This window comes from Phocoena sinus, chromosome 5 (assembly GCF_008692025.1).
Source record: "Phocoena sinus isolate mPhoSin1 chromosome 5, mPhoSin1.pri, whole genome shotgun sequence".
Taxonomy (NCBI): Eukaryota; Metazoa; Chordata; class Mammalia; order Artiodactyla; family Phocoenidae; genus Phocoena; species Phocoena sinus.
The window spans coordinates 67,354,803-67,377,691 of NC_045767.1; the positions used below are offsets into that span (position 1 = coordinate 67,354,803).

The 22,889-nt window shown below is 37.5% G+C and overlaps 1 protein-coding gene across 2 annotated transcripts in view; it reads left to right on the forward strand.

Moving 5' to 3' along the window:
* The window catches only part of SLC30A9 (solute carrier family 30 member 9), a 72,083-nt gene that overhangs the window by 16,580 nt on the left and 32,614 nt on the right, over nucleotides 1-22,889 (forward strand). Inside the window, exons 1-7 of one of the 2 annotated variants that reach the window (XM_032632583.1) lie at nucleotides 5,003-5,065; nucleotides 5,334-5,392; nucleotides 7,058-7,157; nucleotides 9,276-9,368; nucleotides 9,738-9,820; nucleotides 17,330-17,388; nucleotides 21,000-21,067. In XM_032632583.1, coding sequence (XP_032488474.1) covers nucleotides 7,132-7,157; nucleotides 9,276-9,368; nucleotides 9,738-9,820; nucleotides 17,330-17,388; nucleotides 21,000-21,067 — 329 coding nt within the window. In that variant the 5' untranslated portion in view covers nucleotides 5,003-5,065; nucleotides 5,334-5,392; nucleotides 7,058-7,131. Of the gene's footprint in view, nucleotides 1-5,002; nucleotides 5,066-5,333; nucleotides 5,393-7,057; nucleotides 7,158-9,275; nucleotides 9,369-9,737; nucleotides 9,821-17,329; nucleotides 17,389-20,999; nucleotides 21,068-22,889 lie in introns of those variants that run through there. The other variant, XM_032632582.1, reaches the window with a different exon arrangement.

Sequence of the window (22,889 nt, forward strand, 5' to 3'; positions counted from 1 at the left end):
TTGACTTCTGAATAATTCAGATCACATGATAAAGTCAGAAACAGCTCATTAAGAGGCAGAGACTTGCTAAGGAATCCTTGAGTTTTTAAGGAGCATTCAAATGTTTTAAATTTTAGTTTTAATTTTGCTAATGACAGCAGATGTGCGGCAAACAGCCAGGGCTTGAGCTTAAAACAAATTTCTAGAGATATTCATGGATAGAATGTCTGGTTACTTATTGAAATCATAAAGATTCTACTCCAGTGATCCAGTGTAAATTTATTAAGATGGTGGTGTGCAAAAAAAGTATTCATACATGTGTTTGAGCCATTTACTAGCATTTCTTGTCTGTGATTTTTTTTTGCTGCACTGGGTGGCTTGTGGGATCTCAGTTACCCAACCGGGGATTGAACCTGGGCCATGTCAGTGAAAGCCCAGAATCCTAACCACTAGGCTACCAGGAACCTCCCTGTGATTCGTAACACTATATAATTAGTAATGTCTAGACAGTTTGTGGTGAGAAGAATATCCAGAAGTATCAGTTTTAGGGCTTCCCTGGTGGCGCAGTGGTTGAGAGTCCGCCTGCTGATGCAGGGGACGTGGGTTCGTGCCCCGGTCCGGGAAGATCCCACATGCCATGGAGTGGCTGGGCCCGTGAGCCGTGGCCGCTGAGCCTGCGCGTCCAGAGTCTGTGCTCTGCAACGGGAGAGGCCACAACAGTGGGAGGCCCGTGTACCGCCAAAAAAAAAAAAAAAAAAAAAAGTATCAATTTTAGAGCAACTTATTTTATGTGATTTGTTTGAATGACTTTGATCATTGTAGAAAGGAGGGTTGTCTGTGAAACTTTAGACAGTAGATTTCAGTTGTTCAGACACTAGGTGAGTGTTGAAAGCTTATTATTCTACCACTCTGTTCCTTCACTTTTCTCTGCCCAGGGCTCTATTCCCCAAAACAAAATTTTTAAGTAATATATAGATTCTATAGATAAAGATGCTTTAGAATTAGTTTGCTGTATAGGTAGACAAAAATAAAATATCAGTTATTTAACTGATCAATGTCAAATGTTATAAGCTATAGTTATTAATTAATTAAATAGAAGTGTTTTTAAGCCTTTTTTTTTTAACTAATATGCCATCATAACCTACTTAGGATCTGATGAATAGTTAAAATAAAGCCTTTTGGGATTTTCTGCACATTCTGGTTATCAAAACATACCATGTAGGAAGCAACCTAAGTGTCCATCGACAAGATGAATGGATAAAGAAGATGTGGCACATATATACAATGGAATATTACTCAGCCATGAAAAGAAATGAAATTGAGTTATTTGTAGTGAGGTGGATGGACCTAGAGTCTGTCATACAGAGTGAAGTAAGTCAGAAAGAGAAAAACAAATACCGTATGTTAGCACACATATGGAATCTGAAAAAAAAAATGGTTCTGATGAACGTAGGGGCAGGACAGGAATAGAGACACAGACGGGCAGGACAGAATAGAGACACAGACGTAGAGAATGGACTTGAGGAGTACTCATATTTTGAAACACAAACTGGCAGAAATAAAAGAACAAGGAAATCTGGGAAAGAGCCAACTATAGAGCTTACAAATAAAAGTGTAATCACTAAAGTAAGAATTTAATAGATTAAATAGCCATAGTCAAGTAGAGAATTAGTAAATTGAAATTCACCCTGAATGAGCATAGGAAAGCAAAAAGATTTTCCAAGAAAATGAAAAAGCTTTAAAAAGGCATGAAGCTCTAGCCTATATTTAATAGGCATTTCAGAGAGAGAGAGAGAGAATAGAGAAATGGTGTAGAAATTATATATAAAGAGATAATGGATGAGAATTTTTCAGAATTTGAGAAAAACAAGGATCTTCAGATCAAAAACACACTTTTAGTACTAAACAGGGTAAATGAAAAGAAACCCATAGATTTCAAAACTGAAACAAGAAACAACCCAACTTAAAAGTTGCCAAAGAGAAAGTCAGCCTGCTATCAGTACAATTGTTGCTCTCTTGAAGTAGACTTTTTATCTGCAACAATATGCAGAAAATAAGGGAGGAGTGATTTGGAGTAGTAGCCATGAAAGGGTAAGAGGAAAAATAAATGTTACCCTAGAATTTTATACTTGTCTAAATAATCATTCTAGAGGGAAGGCAAAATAAAAACATTGCACATATATAAAGATGACTATCATTTACTACTAACCTACCTGCATTAAAAAAAAACTATTCAAATATGTATTTCCATAAGATGCAGAGTAAACTCAGGGGAAGAAGCGTTGGGATATAAAAGGGACAGTGAAAAGCAAGAAGTGGATAAAATGTGTTGGAAAGTTAATTTGATAGTAAAAATCATAAACATTTTATATTAAATGCTACAATTTTAGTCAAGAGTAATAAGATAGAAGAAGTTTTCAGTGGTTAAAGGTTTTTTTCTTGTTCAGAGGAAGGTAGAGATGGGGAATAACAGATGGTTATAAAGATTTATAGTGTATGTTAAATTTCTAAATGGAATCATGAAAACAGTAGAACTATAATCTTATAAATTTGAAACCAGCATGGGCGTGGGGTGAGAGGAGGATATAGAAAACTTTATAAATCTAACGGATGGCAAGAAAGGCAAAAGAAAAATAAAAGCAAAAGAAAAAAAGGATGGTAAACCGAAGTCAGACAATAAGGTGGCTGAAGTCTAAATCGGGTAACCAAGTGGTCAGTCAGCTTTCATGGTGTTGCCTATCATTTATATATACTCATATTCTAAATATGTAGAAATGGTTCATTTCCATTTATTGCATCATTTCCACCTCTATATAAAATAAAATCAATATTTCCTTGATTCCATTCTCTTTTCCAGCTCTTACTGAAAGTCCAGATATTGCTTTCACTTCCTCATCTCCCATTCTTACCTCAACCTGTTGCTCCATCCCTACTCTTCCTGCTGAAACTGCTGTTGTCAGAAGGTTGCCAGTGATCTTCATGTTGCTGATCCAGTTTTCACTTCTATCCTCTTTTCCCAAAAATGCACAAATATCTACTTATAAATCAATTATTATTTTAAACATAGAGGTAATGTAGGAAAGTGGTTAAGAGAGGAGACAAATCGAAATGACTTGGGTTTCAATCCTGACTGTGCTTCCATGTTTAAAATACTAGCTGTGTGACTTTGAGGGAAGTTCCAAAATTTTCTGAATAAGATGAAGATAATAATAGTACTTACCTCAGAGCAGTTTTGTGAGGATTAAATGAAATAATGCATGTAAAACACATAGTGTACTGTATGTGGCACATGGTAAATACTTAGTAAATGTTAGCTATTGTTAATAAGCTCCAAAATGTTATATTAGTGAATGAAGATATGATAAGAGAAAAGGTTTTAAGGGTGAGATTTTTATTACAAAATATTTGATACATATAAAAGAATACATGCTATGTGTATGTAAGTTAGAAAGCATAATAAAATCAACGCCTGGGAATTTACCACCTAACCTGAGAACCTTGCCTTCTTTTTTTTAAAACCTTTTTATTTTATTTATTTATTTATTGTTTATTTGCAAGCTGCATGCGGGCTCCCTCTAGTTGTGGGGAGCGGGGGCTACTCTTCATTGCGGTATGCGGGCTTCTCATTGTGGTGACTTCTCTTGTTGCAGACCACGGGCTCTAGGCACGCGGGCTTCAGTAGTTGTGGCACACGGGCTCAGTAATTGTGGCTTGTGGGGTCTAGAGCACAGGCTCAGTAGTTGTGGTGCACGGGTTTAGTTGCTCTGCAGCATGTGGGATCTTCCCGGACCAGGGCTCGAACCCGTGTCCCCTGCATTTGCAGGTGGATTCTTTTTTTTCTTTTTTTTTTTTCGGTACGCGGGCCTCTCACTGTTGTGGCCTCTCCCGTTGCGGAGCACAGGCTCCGGATGCACAGACTCAGCGGCCATGGCTCACGGGCCCAGCCGCTCCGCGGCATGTGGGATCTTCCTGGACCGGGACACGAACCCGTGTCCCCTGCATCGGCAGGGGGACTCTCAACCACTGCGCCACCAGGGAAGCCCGAGGCTATCATCTCTTCATATGTTTATTGGTTGTTTGTATTTCCTTTCCTGTGCAAGTTTGTTCTTGTCTTCTGCCCTTATTTTTTCTAATGGGTTGTCTTTTTGTTAATAGATCTGGAGGAATTCTTAAATATTCTTGATAGTTATCCTTTGTTGATTATATTTGCTGGATATATTGTCTCCTATTTAAGTCATTAATTTACCTGGAATTGGTTGTTTATGGTGTGAGGTAGATTCCAGTTTTCTTTCATTAAATTTTTTGGAGGGGAGGGAGTTGTACAGTTGTTCCAATAACCACTTAATCGTCATCCTTTCTTCATTGAATAGTATCTATAGAACAGTTTTGGGTGGAAGAATCGACAGCATGTGCCCTTGTTTTAAAGTGATGCATCTAAATTTTCACCATTGAATGCAATGTTTGTTATAGGTTTGCTTTACCCTTTAAGGAAATTCCTTTTTGTCCTAATTTTCTTAAAAAGGTTTGAAACTTGCATGGGTGCTGAATTTTATTAAATGCTCTTTGTTTAGCTCCTGAAATGATTCTATAGTTTTTCTCCTTCAATCTGTTAATGAGGGGAATTAATAGCTTTTCTAATGTTTAACTACTGTTTCATTCCTAGGATAAATCCAACTTGGTCTGTGATAATATTATCTTTTTTTTTTTTTTTTTTTTTGCCGTACACGGGCCTCTCACTGTTGTGGCCTCTCCCCTTGCGGAGCACAGGCTCCGGACACGCCGGCTCAGCGGCCATGACTCATGGGCCTAGCTGCTCCGCGCCATGTGGGATCTTCCCGGACCAGGGCACGAACCCGTGTCCCCTGCATCGGCAGGCGGACTCTCAACCACTGCGCCACCAGGGAAGCCCATGTGATAATATTATCTTTTTTATACATTGCCAGATTGTCAGCTAATATTAATTAAGTTTATAGGTTTGTATGAAAACAGCTGCTTAATATCTTTTTAAAAATGAACTTTACAGCGGAGAATATTGGTGCAGAACTGAAAGCTCCACTTATTAAGCAAGAACCTCTCCAAGTAAGAGGTAAATATATTTTATTCTATTTTTTATTATAATGGTGTTTTGAATTAAATATATAAAGTTAGTTTATATAGAGCTCTTTATAGTTATAAGGGTATGTTCATTTTTCTTTAAATATATTGACCATAAGGACTTATTCTATTTATAAACTAATTTTCTACTGAAGTTTACTTTGCATTTTAGTCATAAATTTTATGCAAGTTCTTTTTTCAAAAGCCCAAAGAAAGGAGTAATGGCAAATAAAAATCATCAATTGCTTTATCATTTTTAGAAAAGTAATGTGATTAATAAAGAACAAGAGGCCAACACCTACAGCTTGTTCAAATCCAGGTAGAGTTTGGACATTCTTGTCTGATTTCCTTTTCTGGGAGTGACTGAGTGATGAAGGAATTCTTGTTTGCAGCTCTCTTCTTTATAACGCGCTATGGCTTCCATCTCCAAAGTAGCATGTTTCATGGAGGTACTAATTCTGTGATTAGGAGCACCATGGCTTTGGCGTCAGAGAAAAGTGGATTCAATTTGTAACTAGGACATACTAGCTGTATGGCTTTGGGCAGTTTACTTTATTTCTCTGAGCCTTAGTTTCCTCCCTATAAGATTGTGCTAAAAGTGGGACTTCTTTTCTAGGATAACTTTGGAGATGATAGTGTACAGTCACAATTAAGACTACTTAATGTTGTCTTATCATCAGTAATCTGGACTAGGACAGGCCAACAGGGATTTCTAGCTACTTTGAAGAAATTATTAAAAAGTAATGTAAAAGAAAACCTAATCTTTTTGAAGAGCAATGTAATTCTCCTCTCTGATCCAGAGAAGTTTATTTGGACTTAGAATTTTAGGATTTTTAGAGTAAGGTAGTTTAGAGAAACTCATGCAAAAAGAAACCTGAACTTCTTTATATACTTTTTTTCAAATTAGGTTTTGGTTTTTATATTGAACTTTAGTTTTGAAATGTTCTTGTTAACTATTATTTGTGCATTTGATTTTAATAGTTCGTGTGTTATTTTAAGATTCTTTTTACCTACTGTAGTGATGGATAATTTTAGTCTTAATTTGTTCTTTCCACTTGTAAGTACAATAGAAAACTCAGTAGTTACTAGACATTAGAATAGAATATGAAGTGGCTAGGTAACAATTTTCAGAGATTTGCTTATGTTATTTGTGTTTTGTGACCAAAAGTCTCACTATAAAAATGAACAGACCAATGTTGACTGCAATTTTTAATTCATAGACTATAATTGATGCCAAATTGGTATTTTATTTTATTATTGATGTCTCTGGCTTTTTTATGGACAGGTTGATACTTGATAATAGGAAAAATTTAGAAGGCAGTATTTCACCTATAGTCTATAATTAACTTCCTATAATTTTTAACTGATAAAAATGTTCCTTATAGTTACTTCATCTTCGTTACATTATGTGAAATGGCCCAATGACTTTCAGACTTTTTTGACTGCAAACCACTTAAGAAATACTAATGATCTAGTATATATGTAGATTACTATATGTAACTGAAACAAAAGTTTTCACAAAAAGTGCTTGTTCTTCATTATGTGCAGTACTCTTTGATTACTTTCTATTTCATTTTTTATAAAATGCTGGTTTCACCAGTGTTTGTAAAACACCGAACCAGCGTCTAATTTTTTATTGAAACTTCAGTTCATTTTCATTTAGACCCTAAGCAATTTAAATTGTACTAGTACGATTTAAACAGACCAGTAATACCTATATAAGGTATCCTTTAGACAAAGGGTTGACATTTTGTCATCAGTTACTGATGAACTGTGGAGATAAAGCTGGGTGGTTACAAGTGTAATTCTGTCCTTTTCTGTACTTGGAGTAAACTTTTTTTTTCTGACGCCATTCAGTACATCAGGAAAAACAGTTTTCTATGGAATTCATTAGTGAATCCACTTAAAACTCAGCATATGTTAATCTTCAAATGTGACTTCCAATGTACATATTTAGTATGTTTTCCTATATTTTTGGTTTTAGTCAAAGCAGTCCTTAAAAAGAGGGAATATGGACCAAAGTACACTCAGAATAATTTCATCACTGGAGTCAGAGCAATGAATGAGTTCTGCCTCAAATCCAGGTACAGTAATTTTTTAAAAATGGGGTAGTTTGCTCTATCTAAATCTAAATAACCAGTTATTTCCTAGAATTTGTTAACCCGCTAACATCCATGTGGAAACTTTACCATGGCTCCTTCCTAAATTGAAGAAGTATTTTTATTCAGTTAAAAAAATGTTACAATTTTGGGGCTTCCCTGGTGGCGCAGTGGTTGAGAGTCTGCCTGCCGATGCAGGGGACGCGGGTTCGTGCCCCCATCTGGGAAGATCCCACATGCCGCGGAGCGGCTGGGCCCGTGAACCATGGCCGAAGGGCCTGTGCGTCCGGAGCCTGTGCTCCGCAATGGGAGAGGCCACAACAGTGAGAGGACCGCGTACCGTGAAAAAAAAAAAGTTACAATTTTTAGCTTACTAAACTGAAGGCTGCTCCAGCACGAGCAGTTCCAGTGTTTCTTGGCTCCTTTAACTCAAAAAGGTAGGTTCTTCAATATCTTTGTGTCACACAAGAACCTTAGGAGTTTATTGTTATGTTAATATGTAGTAAAGTTATCAATAAGATTATTTGCATATTTGTATAACTTTAAAATTTTGGTTTTTTTGGTAAAGCAGTTTTATTATGTTTATGTTCACACTCCAGCTGTGATTCACGTTGAGTATAAATTATTTTCCTTCTCTCTGGTATCTTGTTATTAATTTTCTTGTAATTAAAGAGATTTAGTGAGGTATTTTCCACAGATTTAAACTTTTCCCCCTCTTTTGTGTGTTTACCTAGAAAAACCATATTTATGTGCAAGATATCTTGGTAATTTCGACATCAGATGATCTAGCCTCCCCTACCCTACCCCACCCCCAGCCCATGGTCATATGGTCTATGGTATAATACCAAGAAATAAGAATTCCTGTAATCAGTTTTATAACTTCCATAACTATTGAAACAACAACCAATTATAATAATGATATAAAACTATATTCTGTTTCACATACAACAATTTTGTGAGTTAAGTAGGTTAAGTATTGCTATCTCCACATTATAGGCCAGGGAACATAATAAAGAGTGATGATGTAGCTTATTTAGTGAGTCAGTGACAGAGAGGGAACCAGAATATATATCTTTTGTTACTTGGTCCAGACTTTTTTTTTTTTTTTTTTTTTTTTGCGCAGTACGTGGGCCTCTTGTGGCCTCTCCCGTTGCGGAGCACAGGCTCCGGACGCACAGGCTCAGTGGCCATGGCTCACGGGCCCAGCCGCTCCGCAGCATGTGGGATCTTCCCGGACTGGGGCACGAACCCGTGTCCCCTGCATTGGCAGGCGGACTCTCAACCACTGCGCCACCAGGGAAGCCCCAGACTTTTTTTTGATGTGTGATAGTTGATTGTTAAACTTACTTTATTTTATTTTTACTTTTTATTTATTTATTTTTTGACTGCGCCACGCAGCTTGCAGGATCTTATCCCTGACCAGGGATTGAACCCAGGCCATGGCAGTGAGAGCCTGGAATCCTAACTATTAGGCCACCAGGATACGCCCCAGATTTTTATTTATAGGTCTTTTCGTTGCTATTACAAACTTTCCTTAGGAGGACCAATGATCAAATTTAGTATGACTATTTAGCAGTGACTTGATGAATGTATTAACATTTCAGAATTTAAGAGAAAGGAAAATAATTAAATAGCATGAAATTGACACATATTCTTTATAACTTGGTATCTATGAATGATATTACCACTTAGTATTAATCTGGATATAAACAAATGACTGTAAATTTTAAATTTAAATTCTTAAGTAGAGGGATAATACTCTAATCCGTGTTCTTTCCACTTTTCACTTTCTTTCTTCATACATCAGACATTGCAATGGTGTGTCCCTAGCAGATAAAGTGCAAGCACTAATAAAGGAATTGACTCTCTACATATTATGTTATGGTATCGATATTGAGCATCAAGGATAATTCTTAGTGTTTCAAGTGTCTCTAAGTCACTTTTGTGTACAAAATGTCATCTTTAAACTGTTTTTTATAGGCTACACAGATTTAGCTATTAAAATGAGGATCAGTGTAGTGGCTTTTATCTGCCCTTAATCCTTTTAAGTACATGAACCATATGAACCTTGTCTGAATAAATTCAACATATTTCTTTCTTCAGTGATCTAGAACAACTTCGAAAAATCAGACGACGAAGTCCTCATGAAGATACCGAGTCCTTTACTGTATACTTGAGATCAGATGTGGAGGCAAAGTAAGAATATAGTTCTTTTAGAATAAAAATACAAGCTGAATTTGGGATTAATAAAAATGTATTTTAGACAGACTCAGAATTTTTTAAATGACATGTTTTAAAAGCAGAATATTCTTACATTTCTAAATTTATCTGAGAGTTACTAGTATGTACTAGTTAGCAAAAAAAGTCATAATTTATGAGAATATTTGCTGTTGAATTCACTCTTACTGTTTAGATTTAATTTAGAAAAATTTAAGTGCTTTATATTTTTCCTAAAGGACCTTATGCTTTGTTGTTAAATTCTCATATAGTTTTAGTTATCTAGATTTAAATATGATTATAATAAAGTCATTAAAATTGTCATTGGTGGTGGTCGTGTGTACACAGATCTTTGGAAGTTTGGGGAAGCCCTGAAGCTCTTGCCAGAGAGAAAAAACTTCGTAAGGAAGCAGAAATAGAATATAGAGAAAGTAAGTATATTAAATTTACAGCTGAGTTAACTGAAAAGCAACTTGTAAGTAAGACTTGTGCCTATAATAACTATGCCCTCCCTAGTGGTTGCCCACCTCTTGGCCTTGGCTTTGTTGCTTCTAGCAAATACCAGTTTTCATTTTGGGATTCAATTATTTTATAAAAAGAGTATTATTTGTTTTCTCCTCTATAGCTTTTTAAAGATCATGAGAGCATGCAAAGGTAGTTTGTGGTTTCTATAAGATATATGAATATTAAAACTTAGGGTCTGATTTGAAGATTGTACCTGTTTAAAGGTAAATCCTAGTTTCTAAGGGGTTTTGGCCTCTCAGAAGAAGCAAACAGCTGTTGAGCATCTTTATATTCACAGATATGCTAAGGAGAGCTGCACTTAAATCCACAGGAATGAAATGTTTAGTTTCTTTTTTTTAAATTTGTTTTTCAGTGAGGTAACATTGGTTTATAACATATATTTCATGTGTACAACATTATATTTCTACTTCTGTTTACCCTACAGTGTGATCACCACCAAAAATTTAGTTTCCATCTGTTACTGTACAGTTGATCCATTTTACCCATTTCACCCTCAGTAACCACTACTGTTTTCTGTATCTACATTTTTGGTTTGCTTTGGATTGTTCATTTATTTCGTTTGTTTGTTTGTTTTTTATATTCCACATATGAGTGAAATCATATGGTATTTACATCTCTCCATCTGACTTGTCTCACTTAGCAGATGGTAAGAGTTCACCTTTTTTATGACTGAGTAGTATTCCATTGAGTAAAAATACCACATCTTTATCCATTCATCTGTTGTTGGGGGCTTAGGTTGTTTCCATATCTTGGCTATTGAAAATAAATGCTACAGTGAACATAGAGGTGCGTATATCTTTTCTAATTAGTGTTTTCATATTCTTTGGATTAAATACCCAAAAATGGGATAGCTGGATCATATGGTAATTTTATTCTTAATTTTTTGAGGAATCTCCATACTGTTTTCCTTAGTAGGCTGCACTAATTTGCATTCCCATCAACAGTGCATATGGTTTTCCTTTTCTCCGCATCCTCACCAACACTTGTTTTTTCTTACCTTTTTGATACTAGCCATTCGAACAGGCGTGAGGTGATGTCTCATTGTGTTTTGACTTACATTTCCCTAATAATTAGTGATGTTGAACATCTTTTCATATTCTGTTGGCCATCTGTATGAAAAAATGTCTTTGGAAAAAATGCCTGTTCAGCTCCCCTGCTATTTTTTTTTTTTTTTTTTTTTTTTTGTGGTATGTAGGCCTCTCACTGCTGTGGCCTCTCCCGTTGTGGAGCACAGGCTCCGGACGCGCAGGCTCAGCGGCCATGGCTCACAGGCCCAACCGTTCTGTGGCATGTGGGATCTTCCCGGACCGGGGCACGAACCCGTGTCCCCTGCATCGGCAGGCGGACTCTCAACCACTGCGCCACCAGGGAAGCCCTCCCCTGCATTTTTTAATTGGGTTTTTTTGTTGTTGTTGTTTAATTGGGTTGTCTGTATTTTTTGGATATTAACCCCTTATCAGATATTTCATTTCTTTTCCCATTCATTAGGTTGGTTGTCTTTTCATTTTGTTGATGGTTTTTTTTGCTGTGTAGGAGCTTTTTTTTTTTTTTTTTTTTTTTTTTTTTGCGGTACGCGGGCCTCTCACTGTTGTGGCCTCTCCCGTTGCGGAGCACAGGCTCCGGACGCGCAGGCTCAGCGGCCATGGCTCACGGGCCCAGCCGCTCCGCGGCATGTGGGATCTTCCCGGACCGGGGCACGAACCCGTGTCCCCTGCATCGGCAGGCGGACTCTCAGCCACTGCGCCACCAGGGAAGCCCTGTGTAGGAGCTTTTTAGTTTGATGTAGTCCTGTTAGTTTATTTTTGCTTTTGTTTCCCTTACCTGAGGAGATATAGCTAGAAAGATAGAGTGAAGACCGATGTCAGGGTGTACTGCTGCTTATGTTTTCTTCTGGGAGTTTTATGGTTTCAGGCCTTACATTGAGGTCTTTAATCCGTTTTGTGTTGATTTTTGTTTAAGGTGTGAGATAATGGCCTAGTTTCATCTTTTTGCATGTAACTGTCCCATTGTCCCCATTTTCCCAACTAATGAGTTGAAGAGACTGTCCTTCCATTGTATGATGTTTGCTCCTTTGTCATAAATTAATTGTCCATATATGTGTGGGTTTCTTTCTGGGCTCTAAATTCTGTTCCACTGATGTATGTCTCTTTTTCTGCCAATACCATGCTGTTTTGATCACTATGGCTTTGTAATTTAGTTTGAAATCAGGGCATGTGATACCTCCAGCTTTATTCTTTTCTCTCAGTATTGCTTTAGCTATTTGGGGTCTTTTGTGGTTTCATAAAACGTATAGAATTTTTTGGTTCTATTTCTGTGAAAAATGTCCTTGGGGTTTTGATAGGGATGTGTTGAGTCTGTAGCTGAAATGTATTTTTTTCTTTAAATTGGGGTATAAAAAAAATAAATTAATTAATTAAAAAAAAATTGGGGTATAGTTGTTTTACAATGTTGTGTTAGTTTCTACTGTACAGCAAAGTAAAGGAGAGTTCCCTGTGCTATACAGCAGGTTCTCATTAGTTATTTTATACGTATTAGTGTATATATGTCAATCCCAATCTCCCAATTCATCTCATCCCTCCTTTTCCCCCTTGGTGTCCATACATTTGTTCTCTGTGTGTGTCTCTATTTCTTCCTTGCAAACAAGTTCATCTGTACCATTTTTCTAGATTCTACATATATGCATTCATATACAATATTTGTTTTTCTCTTTCTGACTTACTTCACTCTGTATGACAGTCTCTAGGTCCATTCACATCTCTACAAATGACCCAGTTTCGTTCCTTTTTATGGCTGAGTGATATTCCATTGTATTTATGTACCATATCTTCTTTATCCATTCGTCTGTCAATGGGCATTTAGGTTGTTTCCATGACCTGGCTATTGTAAATAGTGCCACAATGAACATTGGGGTGCATGTGTCTTTTTTTTTTTAATAAATTTATTTATTTTATTTATTTGTTTTTGGCTCCTTTGGGTCTTGGTTGTGGTGCATGGGCTTCTCATTGCAGTGGCTTCTCTTGTTGCCGAGCATGGGCTGTAGGCACACGGGCTCAGTAGTTGTGGCTCGTGAGCTCTAGAGCACAGGCTCAGTAGTTGTGGCACATGGGCTTTAGTTGCTCCATGGCATGTGGGATCTTCCTGGACCAGGGTTCGAACCCATGTCCCCTGCATTGGCAGGCGGATTCTTAACCAGTGCGCATCGGCAGGCGGACTCTCAACCACTGTGCCACCAGGGAAGCCCAATTTTTAGTTTTTTTGAGGAACCTCCATACTGTTCTCCATAGCGGTTGTAGCAATTTACATTCCACCAACAGTGCAAGAGGGTTACCTTTTCTCTGCACCCTCTCCTGTAGCTGAAATGTTTACTTTTTTTTTTTTTTTTTTGGCTGCACTGCACGGCTTGTGGAATCTTAGTTCCCTGACCAGGGATTGAACCCGTGCCCTCTGTAGTGGAAGTGCAGAGTCCTAACCACTGGACCACTAGGGAATTCCATGAATTACTTACTTTTTTTTTTTTTTTTCTTTGCGGTACGTGGGCCTCTCACTGTTGTAGCCTCTCCCGTTGCGGAGCACAGGCTCCGGACGCGCAGGCTCAGCGGCCATGGCTCACGGGCCCAGCCGCTCGGCGGCATGTGGGATCTTCCCGGACTCGGGCACGAACCCGCATGTCCTGCATCGGCAGGCGAACTCTTAACCACTGCGCCACCAGGGAAGCCCGAAATGTTTACTTTTGATGAAAGAAATACATGTGGGGGTCAGGGAGCCCCAGAATTGTGGTATCACTATTCAGTTAATGGCTTCCATTGGGTTTCTTTATAGGCAATACAGGTGCTAATATAGGATATGATGAAATCTTCGAGTAGGGCATAATCCATTGGGGAATTAGATACTTGTACTACAGTTACAGTTGTTACTCTGTGGAACTGAACGGTAATGTGGCAGGATTAAAGTAGAGATAGACGTGCTAGTATTTGCAAAAATTAGACTTTTTTTTGGTCAGGCTTTATTTAGGAGGATTCTGACTTCTTTAACTATATTTCTAAGTTCTGCATAGGACCAAGGCTTAAAGGTGACAATATATCCTTCTCCTCATGAGTTGGTGAAATTTCTAGGTGGAAATTATGAGACAGTTGTGGTCAGTAGCACAGGAAGAAAAGGGCTTGGGAGAGTGTTTTGAGTGTGTGGGTCTTAAGTGTCAAGAGGGACAGCAGTGGGTAGGAAGGAGATCAGGAGATCGGAAGAGCATGAAGAAGACTTGCAGGGAAGGAAAGAACAAAGTAGGCAAAGTCGTAGTGCTCAACTTCACTTTGGCCAGTGGAAACATCTCACATTGGCTCCAAAGTCCTTTTGTCTTAATCCAGGTACTGTTGTAGCATCCTTGCTTTTAGGTACAATAAGATGTTTCAGGTTTATTTAGTATATTTCCTGCCCCAGATTGGGAATCAGCCATTTCTAACAGGAGACCCTTTCCTTTTAATAGGAAATAAAATTGAGAGACCTGTGGGCATTAGGGATACTCATTCTTAACAGGTTGATGTATTTTTAAGGTCTTTTCAGTGGACAGAGCTAGGAAATACTTTTTATTTCTTAAGAAAAGAGACATAGGTTATTCTGATAAACATTGTTTCTTTTCTTTTTGTATCTCTTACACTGAAAATCTTATTTCTTAATTCATTAACATAATTAATTACATTTTTGGTTTGTTCTTACGTGGGTGTACACACATAGAGAGAGAATACAGTGTAGTTTCAAACTAACAGGATCGATACTGCTATCAAGGTGTTTTAAGATTTCTGTTTTTCTTTTGTCATCATTATATATCCCACGAGGGATATATAGTCAAATGTCTATGCTTTAAAGTCACTTTTAATTTCTCATTGTATGGATAAACCATCTAACAGATGTAAAATTAGCTTCATTTGTTTCATTTTGCTTTAGATTTTGAGAAATTATTTTTATTTTATAATTTTGTAAAATGTTTACACAATTCCAAAGCGACCTTTACCAGACAAAACACTTCAAAGAAGTTTAGCTCCCATCCCTGTCTTCTCTACCCTACTCCCTCTTTCTAACATGGGTAACTGTTTAAAAAATTAGTTTGGGGTCTTTCCTGGTGGTGCAGTGGTTAAGCATCCACCTGCCAATGCAGGGGACATGGGTTCAAGTCCCGGTCTGGGAAGATCCCACATGCCACAGAGCAGCTAAGCCCGTGCACCACAGCTACTGATCCTGCGCTCTAGAGCCCGCGAGCCACAGCTACTGAAGCCCGCGCGTCTATAGCGTGTGCTCCACAACAAGAGAAGCCACCGCAGTGAGAAGCCCGCACACCACAACAAAGAGTAGCCCCCGCTCGCTGCAACTAGAAAGCCCATGCACATCAACAAAGACCCAACACAACCAAAAATAAAATAAAATAAAATTAATTAATTAAAAAAAATTTAGTTTGGGGGTTATTTTTTCCCTTTAAAAATTGCAATAAAATAGCATATATACTGGTAATTTAGACTCCCCTTTTCATAAATAAGGCATATTATGCATACTTTCTGTGCTTGCTTTTTTTTTTTTTTTTACTTGATAATATGTCCTGGAGAATATTCCATAGCAGGAAATAGAGACATTTCTTCATTTCTTTTATAATACTCCATTTTGGGGGGTACAGCATAGTTTATTCAGTTATTTCCTCCTTCTGTCATTTCCAGTTTTTTGCTAGTAAAATAATGGTACCATGAATAGCCTTGTACATATATTAAAGGAGATATTTAAAGTACAGAATTTGAGAAAGCACGGTAATAGAAAAATATTTTTTCCTGTATTTTTAAACTTTGAGCTAACAATGAAGAATTGGTTCTTGTATTTTTTAGTTAATACTGAGACGAGACTCTTAGCAAACTGCCTTTATCTCATTGCAAAAATACAACATAAAATTTATCATTTTAACTGTTTTTATGTGTACAGTTCAGAAGTGCTAAGTATATTCACATTGTTATGAAACATTTCCAGAAAATGTTCTTCTGGAACCTTTTTCATCTTGCAAAACTGAAACTATACATGTTAAACAATTCCCTTCTCCCTCTCCCTTGAGCCCCTAGTAACTACTATTCTTTTTTCTGCTTCTATGAATTTGACTACTGTAGATACCTCACATAAATGGAATCATACAGTATTTGTGTTTTTGACTAAGTTATTTCACTTAGCATAATGTCCTCAAGGTTCATCCATGTGACAGGATTTACTTCCTCATAAAGTCTAAATAATATTCCATTATATGCATATACCACATTTTGTTTATCCATTTATTTGTCCATGGATGTTTTGGTTGCTTTCACTTCTTGTCCATTGTGAATGGTGCTGCTGTGTGCTGCTGTGAATTTGGGTGTGAAAATACCTCTTTGAGACTGTGCTTTCATTTTTTTTGCGTATATACCCAGAAGTAGGATTGCTAGATCATATGGTATTTTTTTTTTTCCAAGAAGATGTTGGGGGTAAGAGTTTTATTAATGAATTTATTTATTTTTGCTGTGTCTGGTCTTCGTTTCTGTGCGAGGGCTATCTCGTTGTGGCAAGCGGGGGCCACTCTTCATCGCGGTGCACGGGCCTCTCACTATCGCGGCCTCTCTTGTTTCAGAGCACAGGCTCCAGAAGCACAGGCTCAGTAATTGTGGCTCACGGGCCTAGTTGCTCCACGGCATGTGGGATCCTCCCAGACCAGGGATTGAACCCGTGTCCCCTGCATCCCAGACCAGGGATCGAACCCGTGTCCCCTGCATTAGCAGGCAGATTCTCAACCACTGCACCACCAGGGAAACCCCATATGGTAGTTTTTAATTGTTTTGAGGAACCTCCATGTTTTCCATGGCAGTTGCAATATTTTATAATCCTACCAACATACTCAAGATTTCCAATTTCTCTACATCCTTGCCTATACTTGTTACTATCATTATTATTTTTTTGACTGCGCTCTGTGGCGTGCGGGATCTTAGTTCCCTGACCAGTGATCAAACCTGTGCTCCCTACATTGGGAGTGTGGAGTCTTAACCACTGGACCACCAGGGAAGTCCATATACTTGTTATTTTCTGTTGGGTTTTTTTTGTTTTGTTTTTGTTTGATAGTAGCCATTCTGATGGGTGTGAAGTGATACCTCATTGTGGTTTTGATTTTCATTTCTCTGATGATTAGTGATACGAGCATCTTTTCATGCACCTGTTGGCCATCTGTATATCATCTTTGGAGAAAAGTATTCAAACCCTTTGCCTGTTTTTTAATCAAGTTGCAAATTCAGATTTCTTCTAATAACATTTTTGTTGGTAGCTAGTAGAAGATGATTTAACATAGTCTTAGAATAATTGTGTTAATCTAAAATGTGACTGATAAAATATGTATGACCTAAATGTATTGTGTAATTCTTTTCTTATAGGGCTATTTAGAAACCAAAAAGTATTGAGAGAATATAGAGAGTTTCTGGGAAATACCAAGGTAAGGATATCTTTCTGTTAATGTTATGTGTGTATGTGTTGCACAGAAAATCCTAGTATCAGTCCATGGTGAAAATCTAGCATGTCTGTGATCCTATACCAAGATTTTCTTAAGTAGATTGTAATTTACTGAATTACAGTCTCTTTGCTTCTGTTTTTAAAATTAAAAAAATTGGGACATAAGTTCTCTTTAAATTCATAACTGTGTTATACACATAAGCATATAGATATAGATGATTTATTTTGTTAGATTTTTAGCAAGATTTAGCTCTTGTATACACCTTTAATTTCCTTTATTCTTTTTCCTTCTACTCTTAACCTTGTTTAACATTCAAAGTGCTAATCCTCTGATTGTACCCAAGAAGCTCAGCCCTTAGAGGAGAAAATTGCGCAGCCATTTTGATGATTTTTTTTCTTTATTATATAAGTGTACAAAATCTATGGACACTCAATATTTGTCAGTCTTACTAAACTTCCATAGTATGTTCACTCTCCCATTCTGTGAGATACTTACTGCATACCTTTTCCTCTCTTCCCAAACTTCCTGCAGACTCGCTTTCCCTCTTCAGCTGATGACCTTGTTTTATATTTCATTGAAAAAATCTAATCTGATAGAAGTACCTTATCTTTGCATTAGCAGACTTACTACCTTATTGACAAGTGTGCCAGAATAACTCTTTTCCTTCCTATCAGAAGGAAATTAATATTGGGACCAGTACAGAAAGTTTACCTTTACTGTCCCACTTCTTTATTTTATTTTTTTTAAACTAGATTGCCTGTTTATTATTAAAGGATATATAGTTCAGGAACAGCCAGATGGAGGAGGTGAAGGAGGCAAGGCATGTGGGAAGGGGGTCAGAACTTCCATGCTCTCTGGGCAGCCACTCTCCCTGAATCTCCGCACATTCACCAAACCCCCTCCTTTCAGGGTTTTACAGAGGCTTCATTACATAAGCATGACTGATTAAACCACTGGCCATTGGAGGCTGAACTCAATCTCCAGCCTCTTTCTCAGCACTGGAGGTTGGAAAGTTATAACCCTTTAATTACGTGGTTGGCTCCTCTGGTGACCAGCCCCAAATCTTACTTTTTTTTTTTTTCAACTAATTTTTATTGGAGTATAGTTGCTTTACAATGTTGTGTTAGTTTCTGCTGTACAGCAAAGTGAATCAGCTATACGTAGACATATATCCCCTCTTTTTTGGATTTCCTTCCCATTTAGGTCACCACAGAGCACTGAGTAGAGTTCTCTGTGCTATACAGTAGGTTCTCACTAGTTATCTATTGATATTTTATATACAGTAGTGTATATATGTCAATCACAATCTTCCAATTCATCCCACCCCCCCCTTCCCTGCTTGGCGTCCATACGTTTGTTCTCTACATCTGTGTCTCTATTTTTGCTTTCAAATAAGTTCATCTGTATCATTTTCATAGATTCCACATATAAGCGATACTATACAATATTTGTTTTTCTCTTTCTGACTTACTTCACCCTGTATGACAGTCTCTGGGCCCATCCACGTCTCTGCAAATGGCACGATTTCATTCCTTTTTATGGTTAAGTAATATTCCATTCTATATATGTGCCACATCTTCTTTATCTATTCCTCTGTTGATGGGCATTTAGGTTGCTTCCATGACCTGGCTATTGTAAATAGTGCTGCAATGAACATTGGGGGGTGCATGTATCTTTTTGAATTATGGTTCTCTCTGGGTTTATGCCCAGGAGTGGGATTGCTGGGTATATGGTAGTTCTATTTTTAATTTTAAAAAATTATTTATTTATTTATGGCTGCATTGGGTCCTTGTTGCTGTGCACGGACTTTCTTTAGTTTCGGGGGCTACTCATCGTTTTGGTGCACGAGCTTCTCATTGCAGTGGCTTCTCTTGTTGTGGAGCACGGACGATGTGCGGGCTTCAGTAGTTGCGGCATGTGCGCTCAGTAGTTGTGGTTCGTGAGCTCAGTAGTTGTGGCTTGCGGGCTCTAGAGCACAGGCTCAGTAGTTGTGACGCATGGGCTTAGTTGCTCTGCGGTATGTGGGATCTTCCCGGATCAGGACTCAAACCCTTGTCCCCTGAATTGGCAGGTGGATTCTTAACCACTGTGCGAACAGGGAAGTCACCAGCCTTGTTTTTGTCCATTCTTCACACGAAACTTACTTCTGTTTCAGAATCTTTGAGTGTGTTGTATACTCTGCCTCAACCATTTTTCTTCCAGATTTTTCATGGTTGTGTCCTTCTCATCGTTGAACTTTTTTCCCTCACTATTCTAACTAAAATAACCCTGTCCATCATACCCCCCCAACACTATTCTCTCAGTCTCTGTTTTAGTTTCTTTATTATATTTATCACTATCAGATATGACAGACTTACTCCCTATCTTCCTATACTAGGCAGTGAGATCTATGAAGGCAGGGACTCTGTTTTGTTTACTGTTGTACCCCAGCATCTAGAACTGTGCCAGGCATATAGTACTTGTACAGTAAATATTTCTTGAATAAATTACATAAGGCAGAATATATGACGTACTTCAATAGAAAAGTAAAGTACAATAATAAATGTGTAGCAGAGTGAGTATTCTCTGTGGGGGACCAAGGAAGGCTTTACGTAGAAAGCTGACACTTGGCCAGATATACAAGAAGATGAGTAAAGCTTGCCCAGGTTGCAGTGGAAGATGATAGCATTCCAAGGAGAGGAAAGAGCAGGAGGAGAAACACAGAAAGTATAAATTCAAGGAATAGCAGAAGAACATTTGACTGAAGAAAAATATTTTCCCTGAATATGTTCTTGTTTGATTTCCTTTTGTTTTGGTGTGTTTTGAAATTAAACACATTGTTAACACTTGATGTCTTTGGTCTTTAGAGAACAGTCATGAGTTAAATTAGAGCAACAAACTTGTTGGCTTTGGCTGTTCCTTGTACTATAAGTTAAAAAGTTGCTCAAGAAATGGGAAAATTTTAGAGTATTTCAGTGCAGTACATTTTTTTTTTTTAATTAAGGGTACTTTAATTAATTAATTAATTAATTTTTTCTGTGTTGGGTCTTCGTTTCTGTGTGAGGGCTTTCTCTAGTTGTGGCAAGCGGGGGCCACTCTTCATCGCAGTGCGCGGGCCTCTCACTATCGCGGCCCCTCTTGTTGTGGAGCACAGGCTCCAGACGCGCAGGCTCAGTAGTTGTGGCTCATGGGCCTAGTTGCTCCGCGGCATGTGGGATCTTCCCAGACCAGGGATTGAACCCGTGTCCCCTGCATTAGCAGGCCGATTCTCAACCACTGCGCCACCAGGGAAGCCCTAGTGTGGTACATTTTTATCACTTTACTTTTGGTTTTTATGTAACCAACTCAGATTTTTTCCTGAAGTAGGCAGGAAATGAATTACAAGGAAATAAACAATTAAGGTTCTGCAAAAGGACCCACATGTACTTTCAATTTCCATCTTCTCACATCTTAAACAGGAAATTCTAGAGAAAAAGAATTAAATAAGTAAATCTAGTTGTTTAGAGGCATTGATAAAGGAGGTATTTTCTGGTGTGTCAAGAGTCACTTATTAGCGTCACAATGCTTCTCTGGGAAATGTTAAGAGATTTTTTGTTTTTGTTTTTGTCTTATAGCCACGCTCTAGAACGACATCAGTTTTTTTTAAGGGGCCAGGAAAGGTGGTGATGGTTGCCATTTGCATGTAAGTACTGAAATATAAGCCTTTTAAAATAGAAATATTTTTAATGTATATATCCTTGAATGTATGAATTTATTACTTGGTATCTAGATAAAGATAAAGGTGCTATCTGAAAATTTTTCTCTCATTTTCACTGGCATTTATAGAAGTCTTTTTTAAAAAGTTGAATTGGCCAAGGTTATTTTTAGAGTAACTAAAGCAACCTGGGTTATAACTACTGAAGAGTACCTGCGCTTTTATTTTTCTCCCACTTAACCTTGGTAGAACATAATTAATGCTTTTGCCTCTTTCTTTTTTCCTCTTTCTTCTTTCTTTTTTTTAACTCTTTATTTTATATTGGAGTATAGGCAGTTAACAGTGTTGTGATAGTTTCAGGTGCACAGTAAAGCGACTCAGCCATACGTATACATGTATCCATTCTCCCCCCAACTCCCCTCCCATCCAGGCTGCCAGATAACACTGAGCAGAGTTCCCTGTGCTATACAGTAGGTTATTCATTTTAAATATAGCAGTGAAGTACTCCTCTTTCTTCTTGATTCCTGTTATTTTGCCTACCTTTTATCTATTTTACTGAATAATCTAATTTTGTATGCTTGAGCATTAATTCCATAATTTATTAGTTTGTTCTTTTATTTCTAAAATACATATGTTACATGTGTCAGGAATTTTGATATGGTCTGGAAATGTAAAGGTAAAATACATAATTCTTATCTTCAAGGATTGGAGGGACACTAGACTAGAAGTCATTTGTAATAATACAGAAAAGATAGTGGTAGTAGGGATGGAGAGTCACGGTTAGTTTCAAAAAGTATTTAGGTGGTCTGGTTAGCAATGGTGCCCAGGTTTCTTATTTGGACAATTGGATAGATATTGCACCATCACTGAGAGAAGGAATGCTGGAAGGAGGGGGCAGGGTGGGAGTAAAGGAAATAATGAGTTCCTTTTTGAGTTTGAGTTATTTATAGGGCACCCAAGGGGAGTTGGTCAGCAGAATTAATTCTTTTCATTAATAAAACAGGATTAACAGTGAAAGCTTTTTACGTTGGAGGAATGTATGTAATGTATATAAGCTGCTTAGCATAGTACCTGTTACATAATATGTACTTATTAATTATTATTGTTAGTATATATGGCTCCGAAGCTCAGGAGGGATTAGAGATACAGAATCAAGAGTTATTAGTATATAGATGATAATTAAAGCCATAGGAGTAGTTAAGATCACCTGGAGAATGTGTATATAATGTATGAGGAAGGAGAAGCTCTTGAGAAAAAACCTTGAAGAACGCTAACATTTAAGAAACGGGTAGAAGAAAAAGAGCCTGCAGAAGAGACTGAGGAAGAGTAAAGAGAAAGGTAGGAAGAAAACCAGTAGTATTGTGGAAATCAAGGAAGACAGTGTTTTCAGAAAATAATGGCAAATGCTTCTGTGAGATTAAGGAAAATATTAAAATGTTTTCAGGAATTTAATAGCAAGAAACAGTTGATATATTGATAAAAACAATCTTATGAGGTGTTAGCAGCAGAAGCCACTGTTTAGTGGATTGAAGACTGAGTGCAAAGTGAGGAAAACTGAGACAGCAAGAGTGGATATATAATTCTTTCAAGAAATTATTTGAAATGGAGGAGAGGAGAAAAGGGTAGCTGGAAGGGGATGTACAGTTTCCTCATTTATAAAATGAGGATGAAGTAACTACTACAATGTTAGCATTTACATAATAGAATTATAATAAAACATGGTAAGTGACTATAGTATAGTGCCTGAGATAAATTATACTAGTTATTACTGTTGGAATCTGAGTACAGCTGGCTTCCTCAGAGCTAACCA